General features: G+C 45.6%; 1 protein-coding gene across 1 annotated transcript in view; it reads left to right on the forward strand.

Annotated features, from left to right (window-relative positions):
• POLN (DNA polymerase nu) overlaps positions 1-18875 on the forward strand; it is a 154586-nt gene that overhangs the window by 28509 nt on the left and 107202 nt on the right. The window contains 4 exon segments of the mRNA XM_058723346.1: positions 3876-4033; positions 6592-6660; positions 8174-8234; positions 8937-9001. Of these exon segments, the coding sequence (XP_058579329.1) occupies positions 3876-4033; positions 6592-6660; positions 8174-8234; positions 8937-9001 (353 nt within the window).

Consider the following 18875-nt stretch of genomic DNA (forward strand, 5'->3'; position numbering starts at 1 on the left):
GAGGTTCCCCCCAAATTAAAAATAGAATTGCCCTATGTGCCGGTAATCACACTACGGGGTATTTACCCACAGAATACAGGAACACTAGTTCAAAGGGATGCACGCACCCCAGTGTTCATACCAGCAGAACAATAGCTGAGCTACGGAGGCAGCCTTGTGTCCCTCTGCTGAGGAATGGGTAAAAGAGGTGTGCTGTGTGTGTACAATGGAATGTCACTCGGCCATCAGAAACCGTGAAATCTTGCCGTTTGCAGTGATGTGGATGGAGCATTTTGCCAAGTGAAATAGGTCTGTCAGCGGAAGACAGATACCATACGATTTCACTCATACGTGCAATTTCAGAAACAGATGAGCAAAGGAGAAAACAGAGCAAATCAAGAAACAGAGTCCTGACTACAGAGAACACACTGCTGGCTACCAGAGGGGAGCTGGGGCTGGCGGAAATAGGCGATGGGGACTAAGGAGGGCTCTTGTGGTGACGAGCACTGGCTACTCTATGCAGCTGTTGAACCACTGTGTTGCGCACCTGACATTAATTAAACTGTGTGTTCACTAACTGGAATGAAAATTAGACTAAATTAGATTAAAAATAATGAAGTCCAGAGTAATTAACATCAAAACAATATAGAACGCGTTTTTATCTTGCATTTAATATAGTAAAAAAATTGTTAAGTTTTTTCACTAGATGAACAGGCATGCACATCATAGGATCTAGGTAGTAGATGCATGAATGTTCACTGTGTAATTCTTTTTAAATTGTCTGCATGTTTGAAAATATTCGTAATACGATGTTGGAAAAAAAACTTTTGATTGTACAGAAATTTCCAACATGTACAAAAGTACCTGTTATACAGTAAGAACTATATATTTAGTCTTTGACCCTGTTTCCTGGCACATAGTTCCTAAGACCCTTGCAATGCTCCGAGTGCTAAGAGTGTCTTTTGTGTGCTGAGAGTATTCAGAGCTGAGGCCCCCATCCGCTTCTGGATGGGACCACAAAACCACAACCACGCCCTGCTCAGTGGGTGGGACTGCAAGCCCCACCCCCGCCCCGCCCCCACCCCCACTCCAGGGAGGGAGAGGGGATGGGGAGGCAGGCAGTCTCGGGGGCTGGCAATCTCATCAGTCACACCTGTGCAATGGGACCTCCATAGATGCCCTGCACGGGGTAGAGGGGGGGATCCAGAGAGCTCCCAGGTTGGTGAGCACGTCTGGGTGCTGGCGCTCCCCCTGCCCTGTCCCTTGCCCTGCATGTCTCTTCCTTCTGGATGATCCTGAGTTGTGTCATTCCTAATAAACAAGTATTAGTAAGTGAGGTGCTTTCCCGAGTCCCGCGAGCCACGCTGGCCGACCACGGGGCCCGGGGAGGGGGTAACGGGAACCCCGGTTTGCAGCTGGTCGGTAGGAGGCTCAGGAGGCATCTGAGAAGGGGGGGTCTCGTGAGGCGGAGCCCTCAGCCTCCGGCATCTGCACTAAGCTCAGCGGGTGTCAGAACGGCGCCCGCGTCTGCAGAGAGCGGGACAGCTGTGGGGGGGACAGACCCACACACCGGTTTTCGGAGGTGGTATTGGAGAACACAACACAGTACCCATCACCCTGTCCAATCTTCTCTCCTCTGTCACGCCTCACATTTCCAAACCGCCCCCCCCCCAATTATTTTGTGGCAAATTCCAAGCATCATGTGATTAATCTGTAAATATTTCAGTTACATGATGAGACACGAGAGTTTCATTTTAAGATGATGCCATCATCATCTCCCCCCAAATTCGTAGTGATCTTTCAGTGTTATTAGATATCCAGTCGGTGTCTGCACTGCCCCTGTTGTCTTTAAATATTTTGTTTGCTTGGTTTGGGTGTTTACACTTTGCATGACTTGAGATCCAAACAAAGGTTAGGTTATCCCGGAGCTGGGATAGGTGTGATATTTTTCTTAAGTTTCCTTTCTTTTCATCTACATATTCTCTCTCCTTGTTTTGTCTTCCTGAAATTACTTCGTCCTTTTGGATAGAACCAGGTTGTCACATACGATGGCCCAGAGTCTAGATTTTTGGGAACGTGCCCCCTTCTTGCCACTTAGGGTGTTCTTCTCGCTCTTCTATTCTGTAAATTGACACTTAGATCTGGAGGCTTGGTCTGATTTCAGGCCTGATTTGGGGAAGGCAAGACTATATCCTGACCCTGACGCTGACACTGACCCCTGACCCTAGGCGTGTCCTCCTGTCAAGAGGTACATGATGCCTGGTTTTTTATCTTCTCTGCGATGTTTGAACTCTTATTGTGTACATTGATGCGTGTTTATCTAGAATCTGTTTTCCATCTCAGTTGCCTTTTATTAAGGAAATTCTTCTCTTCCATCGTCTTTTTCGTGTGCAGCCTTGTCTCCTGGCTTTTGTGTACTGCCAGTTCCGTTTTGTTTCTGAAACAGTTGTGTTTTATTTCCCTTTCCCAAACCCTTTCCTTTCTTTGTTCAATTTTTATTTTTCTAAGTATTTCTAATTTAGTTATTCTTCATAACTTTTATTATTTTTCTCAACTTTTCTTAGCTCATTTCAAATCTGTTTCGCTGGCCTTTCTTTGTCCACTACTGGCGTTTTCTCCCCATCGTGGGTTTTGCCTGGTGGGCTTTGATGTGTTAGTTGTGAGCTTACAGCAACCAGTCCCTGCGACCCTTCAGTGCTGTCACATCTTCCCCAAGAGTTTTCAAAAATATATGTTGGCTGAGCCTTGAAAAGGCAAGTAGAGTCAGCTAGCCCAATGGGGTCGGTTAGCATTGCCGGGCAGTGTGGGGCGGGGTCACGCATGGCCGCGGCAGGTGCAGGCGTCCAGGGCGCCTGCCACTGTTCTCCGTCCAAGGTGCCAGGTGAAACAAAGACATGAAACAAAAAAGTCATGATACTTGGTGTGTTGGCAAACGTGACTCTCCTAGACTGGCATAATTTAAAGATGCCAGAAAAATAATATTTAGTGTATTGTGATCTAAGACCACAGATTTGTTTGAAAGCAAACTTATTTTTGTGTAACATTATTCAAAGTGTTAAAGTAACTTGAAAAGCAATCACTTAGGACTCAGATTTATCTCTGTTGTTCAGCACCCCCCAACCTTTATGGCTCCCCTGTCCGTGTCTAAAATACTCTGGTACTGAAACTTATTTAGCAAATGCCATTTTTATTTTTCACAAAACATCTTCCCACACGTCTCACAGATGCTCACAGGAACCTCTTGCCAGGGTCTCCAGATGAGAAAGCCACAAGGTGGGGGCATTGACTGCCAGGGGTGGCCTACCGCCCGGTTCTTCTTACACATCCCGTGCAGCAGAGGTCTGTGGGTCTCTAGGAGTTTTCCGCATGTCGGGGGACCCTGAATGCCAGGCGTCCGTGCCCTCACGCGCACTGCCCATCCACCCCCACCCAGAACTCAGCGATGAGCCGTGTACGCTTTTCCTTCTACTCAAGACACTTGGGTTCCTGGACACCTTGAAGTGAGGTCAGGGATGCCTGGGAAGGCAGCCCGGTGAGGGCGTGTGTCAGAAAGCTGGGGAGCAGGGGCAGAGGGGGCAGGAAGAGTGCCTGAGGATTCTCACCGCCGTGTCTCTCAACATTTTTGAGAGCTTCCTGTTCCACGTTTGTTCAGAGTGTTGCGGCTGCCCAGGGTCTGTCCCCCACGGAGATTGCCTATGCGGGACCTGGGTTGTGGAGGCCACTCTTCCCACAGGTTCAGACTTCCCTAGGAGTGGCAGAGCATCCCTTGGCTCTCACCGTTGGGACTTGAGGGGATGGCGGTGCTGGTATTGATTCGAGCCTTGAGGACCTCGTAAGGGAAGGACAAGGACAGTCCTTCTTTTCCGCACAGTACTAAATGCCCTTTTTCTCTGTAGTTGTGCATTTCGTAGGGCTAGACCCCAGAATTGCCGCACGGCTCATAGATCCTGAGGATGCCACACCTTCTTTTGAAGATTTAGTGGCAAAATACCTCGAAAGCGCCATATCTGTCACCGTGAGCAGCACGTACGGGAATTCCTCAAGAAATGTGGTGGTGAGTTGTGTTAAGATAAGGCTTTACCCGAATTTTTTCCTAGAAACTTTTTACACTTCATAGACAATCTAGTAGCAGAAAGAACATGGCTGACATTCGTTTTCACTTATTTTGCACAAATGCTTTCTACCCTGACATTTCTGGTGGAAGACACTGAGTAAGGACGGGTGACTTGATTCTTTCAGGAAACTGTTCCCGGGAGGCCCTCTTCACAGTGTGATTCTTCTGAACGGCCCCTCTGGTGTCGGAGAGCCACCTGCTGTGACCTGAGGGCTGCTAGTTCATAAACTCCTCGTGCTGCTGACCCAGCCTCTGTGGCAGAGGCTGTGGGCTCACCTCGGCCCGTGTGCTCAGGAGCATCCCAGCCCTTCCTGGGGATGCACCCAGGTGTTAGGAACCACGTCTGTGGGAGCCACGGTGCTCACAGCCCTGGAGCCTGGCCCAGAGCCTCCCATGGCCCCACAGCAGGCCCCACAGGAGGCAGTGCCATGGGAGCAACGTGGGCCACTGCAGTGGGGCCACTCTGTTCAGGCTTCCTGCTTGTAAATCAGCAGCTACGTGCTGGAAACACAGCTGGGAGAGCGTGCAGGGTGCTCAGGGAGCACAACGTTGGCCGCGGCTGGGAACCTTTGGGGCCACGCGGCTGGCGATGTGCCGGCACTGAGGCTGGGGGTGGGGTTTGCTGGGGTTTGCACCTCATCCTGGGCGCTCTGGTAGGGAGGGAGACAGTCAGATAGGGACTTGGGGTTAACAATGCAGAAACTCACTTGCCCTTAATTTGAAAAGAGATCTGCCAGAGGGATATGGGGGAGCTCCCAGATCAGAGGAACAGCAGGACCAGGCCTTGGGAAGGGAAGGCCCTGAGGCCTGGGGGCCGGCAGTGAGCCGTGACCTCGCATCCACATGTCACTTTTGTCCAAGACTCAGTTTCAGCACTAGGAGTGCCTCGTTTCCCTCACTGTGCCCCACGTGTGCCCCTTGGTGGGGACACGGCACGGAGGTGAGTTCTACTGGTCCGTCCTACGAGGACGAAGAGGAAACTTTCCCAAACAGAAGCTGAGACACTGTCACTGAAACGGGGATGTGCTCACCTCGGTATTACCAGCCCCACTTTACAGATGAGAAGACCAAGGTCAGAGAGGCCAGTGTGCAGGCACCTTGCCCAAAGTTAAGCTGAGGCTGTGGTTCAAAGGGTGCTTTCTGACTCTGAAGTCTAATTTCTTTCTAGTGTGCATCTGGGATGGGAGCGGCTGCAGGGAACAAAGGACCAGCTGCAGAGGGCGTTGCACCCGGGCTGGAGCGGCTACCCAGGGGGCTGTGGGCTCAGCCAGGTGAGGGGTGGGCACGGGGAGCTTCACCCCCAGGCCCTCGTCACACTCCAGGAAGAAAAGCAGCAGCCTCCTTAGCTAAATGTGTCCATTGCAGTGTGGAGGGAGGAGCAAGCTGACTGAGGAGGTGCTGTGAGCTGTCAGAATGCAGGGGGAGTTGGAGCAGAGGGAGGAAGCAGCAGGGGTGCAGGAGGGGATGGGAGAATGAGGCAGAAGGTGTGGAAGAGGGCGAGCTGTGTCAGGGGCTCTGTCAGGAAAGTGCAGAGCTCAACCTTGTCCTGAGGAGGCCCAACTGGAGAACCACTCAAAGTGGAGGCTACGGGGTCAGCTCTATCCTGTGGAAGGCTCTTTGGGCAGGAGTGGACAGTCTGCTCACGGTACCTGGTGCCCTTGGCCAGGCTGCAGGAGCACCAAGGCCCGGGATGACTGGACAGCAAATGCCAGCCTACAGCGACCTACTGTCAGCTCATGGTCCTGGGTTTTCTCCGGCTTGGGGCCTTGAGCCCAGCGCAGAGTGTGGGGAGTCGTCTGGCAGAATGAGGTGTTCAGGAGGAGAGTCAGACTGAGTGTGGGGAGGGTGGGCTGCAGCTTGTCCCCCGCCCCATCTGTCCCCTCCCAGGGTGTCTGTGGGTGTTGTCTGGGCCAGGACGGGTGGTGAGGTGGCCATGTGGAGGGCACGCTCCTCTCTCCCCCACTGTATGATCTGTGCTCCTGGGGCACTTAGCTTCTCCACGGTTCCTGTAAAATGAGGAAACACCGGGTAAGGGAGAAGGTGTGAGGCTCCAGGTAGCGTCTTGCATTTGCATGGGAGCTCATGTGCTTGAGGTGTTGGTGATGCCACGGTGTCACGTCTGCCGTGGAAAGACTCACGCTACCGGCCAGTACCCATTTGCGTCTGTTTTGTCACTTCCTGGATTGCGGCGAACATTCCTGCTGAGTTTGCCTAATCTTCAATTCTCGTGATCTTTTAAAGAACCAGAATGGGGGTGCCTAGGTGGCTCAGTCGGTTAAGCGTCTGACTTCAGCTCAGGTCATGATCTCCTGGTCTGTGAGTTCGAGCCCCGCGTCGGGCTCTGTGCTGGCAGCTCAGAGCCTGGAACCTGCTTACGATTCTGTGTCTCCCTCTCTCTCTGCCCCTCCTCTGCTCATGCTCTGTCTCTCTCTGTCTCAAAAATAAATAAATAAATAATTAATTAATTAAAAAAAATAAAAAAAAATAAAGAAAGAAAGAACCAGAATGTACGTGTGAACCTGAAGATACTCTACAGACTCACGATGGGCCTTTGTTCTCAGTTGAAGGCAAGGCATTTTATCATAACTTGGGGTCAGCGGGCCACTCTTGCTCACTGTCCCCCAACAGCATCATTCATTCCCATCCACACTCACAGCATCTTCGAGTGCGTAAGAAATGGGACATTGAGCTCTAAGGCCAAGTTAAGCTGCACATCATTCATAGAAGGATAGTCAGATGATAAGAACTGAAGTGGTTTTTTTTAAACGTTTATTTATTTTTGAGAGAGTGCAAGTGGGGGAGGGGCAGAGAGAAGGGGACAGAGGATCCAAAGCAGGCTCTGTGCTGACAGTGCAGGGCCCAACGTGGGGCTCGAACTCATGAACAGTGAGATCATGACCTGAGCTGAAGTCAGACGCTCAACTGACTGAGCCACCCAGGTGACCCTAGACCTGAAGTTTTAAAAATGTTTTCTGTGGGTTAACAATTGGAGGAGTTTTAAAAGCCACCAATTCAATTGGAACATTTCTGGTGCTGCAGTTAACATCAAAGCTGAGCGTTTATTTTAGTTAATAGTGAGGTGGAACCGCTCTACTCAAGGTCTCATTGGGAAGCAGAGGGCATTCGAGGGAATGATCTAGAAGAGTTGAAGGAAGGGACTGTGTACTGAGGCAAGGCCAGGGGTGAGGGGACCAGCAAGAGACACAGAAGCCTCCAGGGCAGGCACTGGCTGGAAGCATTTCCACCCCCGGGCTTGGAGGGTGAGCTGTCAACGGGACCCTGAGAGGGCAGTGGCCTTGCAGGGGCTGCCGGTGGGGGAGCCAGGCCCCAGAAGCTGTGGCTGCAGGCCAAGGACTGTGGGCTGGTGGGTCGGGTCCAGTGGGAGAGAAGAAGCCCACCTCTCTCCCCTGCCACCCCAGATGGGCAAAACCAGCCCGAGAGCCAAGGAGGAGCCAGTTGCTGGCCTGGAGGACATCAGCCGTTCCTCGAGGGCAAAGCACAGAGCGCTGGGCCTGGAGGTACAGGCGGCAGAGGGGTGGACAAGGCCGGGGCCTCTCAGCAGCAGGAAGGGATGAACAAGACAGAAGCTCTGATGGGGGCATGAGGGTGGTCTGAACAAATGCAGAGATGTTTCATACTCTTGGAGGACGTCGTGACCTAATACAAAGATTTCACCTCTGTCCACGTTAACCTACAAAGCCGATGCAAAATCCAATGAAAATTCTAGTTACGCTTTTGTGAATTCAGTAAACCTATTCGGAAATGAAAATGGAAGGCTAAAAGTCTAAAAATACCTAAATCACACTTAAAAATGAGAAGGATTAAAGAAAATTGGGAGTGAGGTTTGTCCTACCTGATATTTCTAAATATCTCTATGAGGTCTTGGTAATAAAATAGGGTACTTGCAGGAAATAGGAGTTTTACTAGGAAGCGGGGGGAGGGCAGTTGTTGGGTAGGGGCCCGTGTTCACTCCAGAGGTGCCCGAATTCCACCTCCATGAGATCAAGTAGGCTGTTGAGCAGAATGCAGGTGCCAGTAATTTAAAAGTTAAATTGATAATAATTTCTTCCTGTGCAACAGGTTTACGGTTTATGGCAACTATTTTGTACTTTGGAGCTTCCTCTGATACCGATTTTGGCAGGTAAGGTACCATAAACATGATGGCCAGTCATCTTTCTAGAGAGTTCTTTACCTTGTTTGAGAGCAACTCTTTCTGTCTTATTTAGGGGTGGGCAGGGTGTCGTGTGGGCACTGAGAGGGAACAAGCCCTTTATTTTCCCTTTCTGTAACAAGAGGGGTTGGACTGCATCACCTCTTGATCTAGAAAGTTCTGACATTTCAGTCACGGGGGATTCCTTTTGTGCTGTCTGGCTTTGCTGAGTGCCTGGGTGAGGGGCAGTGTGTGCTCTTGAGAGCAGCAGTGTGGGAGGAGGCCTTCAGCCTGTTCCGCAAGACTGCGGGTGTTTGGGCCCACCCCTTGGAGAGAGCCCCTAGAAGGGCTGCAGGGCTCTCCTCTGCCTTTGCTTTGTAGCCCTCTGGGCACCTAGGTCCTGCTGGGCACTAGGAGAGCCGAGCCCCGCCCAGCACTCTGCAGCTGGCCTGGCCAGTGGCGGCTCCGTTCAGTGTGGCTGGCCAGCGTGCATCCCCGTACCTACTGGCTCTAGTGCTGGGCTCAAACACTGGCCCCAGTGGACAGTTTGTCAAGGTCGGACACAGCAGGTGCTGCCGTTGTGTCCCCGTCAGGGAGTGAGGCTTGCTCCTCATTCTAGAGTCTTTCACAGAAATGATTGGTTGATTGATAGATACAGTGCAAATTTTATCTGCTCTGGCTTTTGAATCACAGTGATGGAAAACCACAGCATTCGGGTGAACAGAGAAGAAACGGAGAGGACTTCAGCACTTCTTGGGGTATGTTATTTCAGAGCCCTGGTGCCTGTCAGCCTTATTCTGCATGTGAGTCCTTCCTCCCCCTTCCTCCCTTCCTCATTCAGGCAGCACTGTGGATGCCTCCTGTCTCTGACCCCTGCAGGGGAGCATCGCCCACCGAAGAGGTTCAGACAAGCAGGACAGCTGGGTGCTCCCCCATGGGGTGTGTGTGTGGTTTCGTGGACCTTCTGGCCTTCTCAAGAGTCAGGTTCTTCTCACAAGGACATCTCCCCGTAGTGTGGTGAGGGGAATTCATGGGTTTCTTGGATTCTTTAAAAAAAAGCAAGAACAAAACTTTCTGTCAAAAATAAAAAATACAGGGGCGCCTGGGTGGCGCAGTCGGTTAAGCGTCCGACTTCAGCCAGGTCACGATCTCGCGGTCCGTGAGTTCGAGCCCCGCGTCAGGCTCTGGGCTGATGGCTCGGAGCCTGGAGCCTGTTTCCGATTCTGTGTCTCCCTCTCTCTCTGCCCCTCCCCCGTTCATGCTCTGTCTCTCTCTGTCCCAAAAATAAATTAAAAAATGTTGAAAAAAAAAAAAAATTAAAAAAAAAAATAAAAATAAAAAATACAGAGAGATGCATACAGATGCATGAAAATATTTTCCTGAAGTTATTTTATAGGAAACTCTGGTATAACCATTACCCAGGTCGAAGTGTAGAGTTCCCAGAAGCCCTGTGTGCCCTCTCCCTGTCAGAGCCCCTCCATCCTGACTTTGGGAGTCATTACGTTGTTGCTTTTCTTAGCACTTTTCCACCTCAATGCCTAAACTATAGTTGAGCTTTTCTTTGGAACTGTACGTTCATGGTGGTGGCTGACGTCTGTCCCTTGGCCTCCGTGTCCCAGCTTCACTGATGTCCTCTGTCACTTGGTGCCTGCCTGGTCTTCCATCATACCTTCCGTCCCACTGTTGGTAGGCATCTGGGTTGTTGCCAGCTTGCAGCCTTTACAAGCCACACTGCACCCTTAAACGTGTCTCCCTGGGGCACAAGGCAGGTGGGCTGCTGGGGCCCCAGGATGGGCCCGCTCCGCTTTATTAAGTAGGACTGAATTGCTTTCTGAAGTGGCAGCTGCCAGAAGTACACACGGTCCTGCCATTACCCATCCTTATCTGCATGGGGGACAGCAGACGTTCAGCAGGAGTCATTCTGATGAGGACATAATGATATCTCCTTATGATTTTGGTTTCTATTTTCCTGATTACTCATGAGATTGAATAGCTTTTCATATCATCATTGGCTATTAGGAGTTTCTCTTTGGTAAAAGATCTGTTCAAGTTTTTTACCCATTTTTATATGGCGGGTTTTATGTTTTTCTTGCTAATTTATAGAACATCTTGATATAGTCTGGTTACAAGCCTGTTACATATACCTTCTGTCATTCTGTCTTACCTTTTTACCCTCCTAATGGTGTCTTTTGATGAACAGAAGTTCTTATTTTTATTTTTATTTATTTATTTTTTAAAAGATTATTTATTTTGGGGCGCCTGGGTGGCTCAGTCAGTTAAGCGTCCTGCTTCGGCTCAGGTCATGATCTCACAGTTTGTGGGTTCGAGCCCCACGTCGGGCTCTGTTCTGACGGCTCAGAGCCTGGAGCCTGTTTCAGATTCTGTGTCTCCCTCTCTCTCTCTGTCCCTCCCCTGTTCATGCTCTGTCTCTGTCTCAAAAATAAAAAAAATAAACAGTAAAAAAAAAAAAAGATTATTTATTTTGAGAAAAAGAGCGTGTGAGCAGAGGAGGGGCAGAGAGAGAGGAGAAAGAGAATTCCAAGCAGGCTCCACACTTGGAACGCAGAGCTGATGTGAGGCTCTATCTCACAAACCACGAGATCATGACCTGAGCCTAAGTTGGATGCTTAACCCACTGAGCCACCCGGGCACCCCAGAAGTTCTTAATTTTTAATGTAATCTACCAGTCTTTGTCTGTATGGTTAGTGCCTTTTGTATGCTGTTCAGGAAAGCATTCCCTATGTCAGGCTCATGAAGTATTCTCGTGTATTGTATTTAAAAGCTGTCTTGGGGCGCCTGGGTGGCGCAGTCGGTTAAGCGTCCGACTTCAGCCAGGTCACGATCTCGCGGTCCGTGAGTTCGAGCCCCGCGTCAGGCTCTGGGCCGATGGCTCGGAGCCTGGAGCCTGTTTCCGATTCTGTGTCTCCCTCTCTCTCTGCCCCTCCCCCGTTCATGCTCTGTCTCTCTCTGTCCAAAAATAAATAAAAAACGTTGAAAAAAAAAAAATTTTAAAAGCTGTCTTCATTAGGGGCACCTGGGTGGCTCAGTCGGTTGGGTGTCTGACTTTAGCTCAGGTCATGATCTCACGGTTCGTGAGTTCGAGTCCCGTGTCGGTGTCTGTGCTGACAGCTCAGAGCCTGGAGCCTGCTTTGGATTCTCTGTCCCCCTCGCTCCATGCCCCTCCCCCACTCACACTTTGTCTGTCTCAAAAATAAACAAACATTAATAAAAATAAATAAATAAATAAACATAAAAATCAAAGCTGTCTTCATTAACCTTTGCGTTTAGGTTTATAATCCACCTGGAACTGGTTTTTTTCTTTTCATGTACTTTTTAATTGAGAAAGAAATTGCATACAGTGAATGGTATAACTGTTTTTAATTATTGTGATAAAATGCATTTAACATAAAACTTACCATCTTAACCATTTCTCGTTAGAGAATATGGGGGTAGCAAATGCATCCACATGATTGTACAACCATCATCAGCATCTACTCTGTACCCGTAAGACTGAAATTGTATCCCTTAAGCAGTAACTTCCCATTCTGCCCTCCCCCGGCTCTTGGCAGGCACGGTTATACTTTCTGTCTGTGATTTGACTACTCCAAGTACTTCATGTAAGTGGAATCATACAGAACCTGTCGTTTTGTCACTGCCTTATTCCACGTGGCATGATGTCCTCAACATTCATCCCTGTTGTCGCAGGTGTCAGAATTTTCTTCCTTTTCAAGGCTGAACACTACTCCATTATATGTGTATGCCACATTTTGTTTACCATTCTTCTGTCAATGGATGTAAGCAGCTTGGGCCACTTCTATTTTTTAGCCATTGTGAATAATGCTGCTATAAAAATGGGTGTAAAAATAAATATCTCTTTGAGACCCTGCTTTTAATTCTTTTGAGTACATGCCCCAAAGTGAATTGCTAGATCTTATGGTAACTTCTAATGTTTTGAGGAACCACTGTACTTTTTCCACAGTGGCTGTACCGTTCTCCACTCCCACTAATAGCTCACAAGTGCACTTTCTCCACATCCTCACCAACACCTCTTGTTTTCTGTTTTGTTTTGTTTTTAAAATAGCCACGCAATGTGTGTGAGGTGGTATCTCATTGTACTTTTGATTTTGCATTCCCCTATTGATTAGTAATACTGATTTATCTTTTCATGTGCTTATTGGCCATCTGTGTATCTTTTTTGGAAAAATGTCTATTCAAGTCCTTTGCCCAGTTTTGAATCGGGCTGTTTGTTTTTTCTCTTGTTGAGTGTTGAGAGTTTTCTTGTTGAGTTTTAGGAATTTTCTTGTTGAGTTTTAGGAGTTCTCTATATATTCTGGATAGTAATAGTTTATCATATAAGTGATTTTTAAATATTTTTTCCCATTTTGTGGGATGCCTTTTTACTCTATTGATAGTGTATTTTGATGCACAGTTTTAAAAATTTTCATAAAGTCCAATTTAAACATTTTTTTCTTAAAAAATATTTTTTTTTCTTTTGTTACCTATGCCATTGTCATATCCAAGAAATCACTGCCAAATCTAGTGTTGTGAAGCTTTTGTACTGTGTTTCCTCCTAAGTGTTTTGTTTCAGGTCTTAGGTTTAGGTCCTTGGTGCATTTTGAGTATATGGTGTGAGGTAGGGGTCCAGTTCTGCATGTGAATGTCCAGTTTTCCCAGCACCATTTGTTGAATAGATTGTACTTTCTCCATTGAATGTTCTTGGTATGCTTGTTAATTCCTAAGTATTTTACTCCTTTTGATGTTACTGTGAATGGAATTGTTTTTGTAATTACTTTTTCAGGTAGTTCATATGTAGAAATGCAACAAGTGATTTTTGTGTGTTGATGTTGCATCCTGCTACTTTGCTGAATTCCAAATTTCTAATGGTTTTTTGGCTTTTTGTTTTGTTTTTGTTTGGTTGTTTTTGTTTTTGTTTGTTTTGTTTTATTTTGTTTTTTGGTGTGGACCCTTTAGAGTTTTGTACACATAAAATAATATCATCTACAAACACAGATAATTTTATTTCTTCCATCTCAATTTGGATGCCTTTTTATTTATTTTCCCTGCCTAATTGCTCTAATCAGAATTTCCACTACCATGTTGAATAGAAGTGACAAAACCAAACAACCTTGCCTTGTTCCTCATCTTAGAGGATATGCTTTCAGTCTTTTACCATTGAGTATGATGGTTCCTGTGGGTTTTTCATATATGGTTTTTAGAATGTGGAGTTAGTTCCCTTCTGTTCTAGTTTGTTGAGTGTTTTTGTAAAGACCGGGCGTTAAATATTATCAAATGATTTTTGTACATCGATTCAGATGATCTTGTGTTTTTTCTCCTCCCCATTCTGTTGATTTGGCATGTTACATTGGTGTATTACATTTATATTGTTACATTCATGCATGTATTGACTCATACCTGCATTCTAGGAACAAATCCCACTTTTTCCTGGTGTATAATCCTTTTAATATATTGCTGAATATATTGCTAGTGTTTTGTTGAGGATTTTTGCATCAATATTCATAAGGGATGTTGGTCTATAGTTTTCTTGTGTCTCTGTCTGGCTTTGGTATCAGGGTGATGCTGGCCTCATAGAATGAGTGAGGAAGTAGTCTTCTCTCCTCTCCATTATTTTGGAAAAGTTCGGGAAGGATTGGTATTGGTTCTTCTTTAAATGTTTGGTAGACTTCACCTGTGTAGCTAATGATGTGGTGCTTTTCTTTTTTGGGAGATTGATTATTGATTCAACTTCCTTTATAGTTGTAGGACAATTCAGTTTTTCTATTTCTTGGTGATTTAGTCTTGGTAGGTTTTGTGACTTTAGCAATTTATTCATTTCATCTAGGTTATCCAATTTGTTGGTGTACAATCATTCATAGTACTTTTTGTTTTTGTAGAATTGATAGTAATGTCCCCACTTCCATTTCTGATTTTAGTAATTTGAGTTTTCTTGTTTTCTTAATCCATCTAGCGAAGATTTGTTGAATTTTTTTTTGATGAACTTTTGGTTTCATTGGCTTTCTCTGTTGTTTCCCTATTATTCATTTATATCTACGCTGATATATATGTATTATCTCCTTCCTTTGCTAGCTTTGGGTTTAGTCTGTTCTTTTTCTAGTTTGTTAAGTTGTAAAGTTACGTTATTGATTTTATATATTTCTTGTTTCTTAATATTTATAGCTATACATTTCCCCTTATCACTGCTTTTGCTGCATTCTGTAAGTTTTGGTACATTGTGTTTTCATTTTCATCCATTTCTAAGTAATTTCTAAATTCCTTTTTGATTTATTCTTTGATCCTTTGGTTGTTTAAAAATGATTTGTTTAGGAGTACCTGGGTAGCTCAGTTAGTTGAGCATCTGACTCTTGATTGTGGCTCAGGTCATGATCCCAGGGTCATAGGATTGAGCCCTGCATTGGGCTCTGCGCTGAATGTGGAGCCTGCTTAAAGATTCTTTCTTTCTTTCTCTCTCTCTCTCTCTCCCTCTCCTTCTGCCCTTCTCCACCACTTGCACTCTCTTTAAAACAACAACAACAAAAAAGATTTGTTTATATTTCCACAATTTTGTGAGTCTTCCAGTTTTCTTTTTGTTACTGATTTCTAACTTCATCCAGTTGTGGTCAGAGAAGATGCTTTGTATGATATCTATTTTTTTTTTTAATCTCTTGTGCCTTAATTTGTGGCCTGCCATATTGTCCTAAATAGTGTCCTGTGTGTGTGTGAGGAGAAGGTGTGTGCGGCTGTTGCTGGGCGGGTGCCCTGTATGTCTGTTCCATCTAGCTGGTTTATTGTATTCAGTCCTCTGTTTCCTTATCCTCTATGGTTGTTCTACTCGTTATTATGAATGGAGTAATCAAGTATACCAACTACTGTTGTAGAATTGTCTACTTCTGCCTTCAATTCTGTCAGGTGTTGCTTCATATATTTTGATGGTCTGTCATGGGGCATGTAAATATTTATAATTGTTATATCATCTTGGTGTATCAGATATATGTCATCCTTTGTCTCTTGTAACGATTTTTTATTTAAAGTCTATTTTTTCTGATATTAATATTACCACCCCAGCTCTACTTTGGTCACTATTTGGTCACTATTTGCATGCATCTTTCTATCCTTGTACTTTCAACCTGTCTGTATCTTTGATTTTAAAGTTTGTCTCTTGTGGACAGTGTCTAGTTGGTTCATACGTTTTTATCTATTCTGCCAGTCTCTGTCTTTTGGAGAGTTTAATCCATTTACATTTAAGTAAATACTGATAAGAAGGGACTTACTTCTGTCATTGTGCTGTTTTCTGTGTGTGTTACAGATTTTTTTGTCTCTCCTGCATTACTGTGTTCTTTGTGTTTGGTTGATTTTTTTGTAGTGAACATTTTAAATTCCTTTCTCATTTTCTTTTGTGTATATTCTATAGCTATTTTCTTTGTGGTTTCCATGGGGATGACATTTAACATCCTAACATTATAACAGTATAATTTGAGTTTATAACAGCTTAACTTGAATAACATGCAAAAACTCTGCTCCTCTACAGCTCTGTCCCCACCCCTTTCAGTTGTTGACGCTACATAATTACATCTTTATACATTGTGTGCCCCAAACATAAGCCAATAGTTTTTTAAAAGTGCATTAGTCTCTTAAATTATATAGAAAACAAGATTTGGAGTTATAAACTGAAGTTACAGTAATACTAGCTTTTATACTTATAACTGTTTATTTTTTAAGTATGGAGAAAATGAAAAGCACAGTGACAAATATGAAAAGCACAGTGACAAATTGTTATATAGTACTAGCTTATATAATTGCTCACATGTTTACCTTTCTCGAGATCTTTATTTTTCCATGTGGCTTTGAGACACTGTCTAGTGTCCTTTTGTCTCACCTGGAGGATCCCTTTAGCATTTCTTCCTGGGCAGGTGAGGTGATCACATCTCCTTCGGCCTTTCTTTATCTGGGGAGGTCTTCATCTCTTCCTCATGCTTCAAGGACAGTTTTTCCAGATGCAGGATTCTTGGTTGACAGGTGTTTCTTTTAGCACTTTGAAAATATTGGCCCACTGTCCTCTGGCCTCCAGTTTCTGATGAGAAATCTTCTCATTAATCATATTGAGGATACTTGTTTGTGATACTTCTGTCTCTTGCTAATTTCAAGATTCTTTGTTTTTGTTTTTTGAAACTTTGATTATAATGTGCCTTGGTGTTGATCTCTTTGAGTTCCTCTTACATGAGGTTTGTGGAACTTCTTCGATGTTATATTCATGTATTTCATCAAGTTGGAGAAGTTTTAGCCGTTGTTTTTTCAAATATTTTTGCTGCCCTTTTCCCTCTCTCCTCCTTTTGAGACACCCACAGTGTACATGTTGGTCTGCTTGATGGTGTCCCACAAGTCCCTTGGGCTCTGTTCACCTTTCCTCAATTTGTTTTCTGTCTTGTTCTTCAGTGTCGGTAAGTTCCATTGTCCTGTCTTCAAGTTCACTGATTATTTCTTCGGCCTGCTCAAATCTGACTTTCAAGCCCCGTAAGGAATTTGCTACTTCAGTTAGTGTACTTTTCAGTAGTAGTTTTCAAATACCCCTGTCTTTAATACCTGGCTCCCAAAAGGAGGAAAAGTGAAAAATGAAGGGGGATATAAAAGGGTGCTGGCCCTTTAAATCCCCTGGAAGTCTGTTCAGCTGGAGGGAGAGGGTCTTACAACAGTGCCAGGATGGGCAACAACAGTGGCTGGCTGCCTGCCTATATGTCTGCACCTCTGTTATCAGAAGCAGCAATCAGTAATCAGAGTACAGATTCCTGATATTTGGAGGACAGGGTCCTTTTGCCCACCCTGGCTCCTGCACACTGCTCCAGAACCAGAGGATTGCCTGCCATGTGGCTGGGGTGGGAGATGGGGGATGGGTAGCTGCTACTGTGCTAAGAGCTGACATTGACCAAAAGTAGCCACAGTTTACCATCCAAACCTCTCCCTGGAAGTTGCGAGCTGCCAGCAGACTCCTGAGTCCAAAATGGTTGTTGCATCAGACAGCTTCTGTCCCTGTGACTTCTGTCCAAGGGGGAGACAGGTTCTCACTTACAGGTGCTTCCTACTCCGCCATCTTCCCAGAATCTCCTTGATGTAAATCCTAAGTGCACAGCCTGACGCATTTTTTGTATGTACACACCCATGTGACTCCAGCCAGAACAAGATATAGCATATTTCCAGCACCAAGAAGGCTCCTTTCTGTCCCCTCCTAGTCTGTACCCCTAGAGACAGCCATTAATCTGACTCCGCATTCAGTGATTTTGAGCTTCACGTAAATGGAACCGCACAGCATTGGCTCTTTGGTTCTGGCTTTTTTTTGGCTCACCATCCACCTATGGGACTTGCTTGTTTGGTTGAGTTTAGCAGAAGTGGCTTCCAGTACAACTTGCTGTGATCACAGCGGCTGTGATCATTCATGTACGCAAACTGTGGTGGATGTCAGTGCTCCTGCCTCTTGGTTTTATGTCTAAAAGTGAAACTGCTGAGTCACAGGGTGTACATGAGGGTAGTAGGTGCCCCCAAGTAGCTCCTGGACTTGGTTGTGACCTTGTCTGGTCCCATGCGCTACATGGTGCTCACTAGTGTGGTGCTGCCAGTCTTTCTCACATCAGCCATTCTGGTGGCTCTGAGGTTGTGTATCACTGTGGATTTAGTTTGCATTTCCCTGACGATTAATCATATTGAGGACCTTATCATGTGCTTGATGGCATTTTGGATATACTCTAGTGATCCAATTTTGCCAAGAATTCACCCGTTGTAAAATTTATGCTAGGGGCACCTGGGTGGCTCAGTTGGTTAAGCATCTGACTCTTTGTGTCAGCTCAGGTCATGATTTCACAGTCATGGGATGGAGTCCTACAATGGGCTCCTCACTGAGTGTGGATCCTGCTTGGGATTCTCTCCCCCCCCCTCCCCCACTTGTTGGTGTTCTCTCTCTCTCTCTCTCTCATTTCTCAAAATAAAATAAATAAATTTTTAAAAATTTATGCTAATCGAACTTTTCATGTTGATTTGTAGGAATTCTTTATATATTTTGCATGTGAGTCCTTTGTAATAAATTCTGTACGCAAGTCCTTTGTAATATATATTGAAAATTCTTTCTTCCCATCCAGGGTTTGGCAAACAATACTCTGTGGGCCAAATCCATCCTGTGGCCTACTTTCATATGGCCTACAAGTTAAGAGTGGTTGTTACAGGTTTTAAAAGACAAACACCTAGGGGCGTCTGGGTGGCTTAGTTGGTTAAGTGTCAGACTCTTGATTTCGGCTCAGGTTGTGATCCCAGGGTTGTGAGACTGAGCCCTGCGCTGCACTGACAATGTGGAACCTGCTTGAGATTCTCTCTCTCCCTCTCTCTCTCTGCCCTTCCCCTGCTTGCACGGGTGCAGTCTCTCTCTTTGAAAAAAAGACACCTAAACAAAAATAAAGGAGAATATGTGACAGAGGCCATATGTGGCCCAAAGAATCTAAAATACTTCCCAGCCCAGTCTGTGTCCGTGGCTTGTCTTTTCACTCTTTTTTGTTTTTGTTTTTTGTTTTTTTGTTTTGTTTTCACTCTTAATAGTGGCATCTTTTGGTAAACAGAATCTCTTTATTTTACTGAAGTCCAGTGAACCTTTTTTTTTTT

The sequence above is a fragment of the Neofelis nebulosa genome, chromosome 3 (genome assembly GCF_028018385.1).
Source record: "Neofelis nebulosa isolate mNeoNeb1 chromosome 3, mNeoNeb1.pri, whole genome shotgun sequence".
Lineage (NCBI taxonomy): Eukaryota > Metazoa > Chordata > Mammalia > Carnivora > Felidae > Neofelis > Neofelis nebulosa.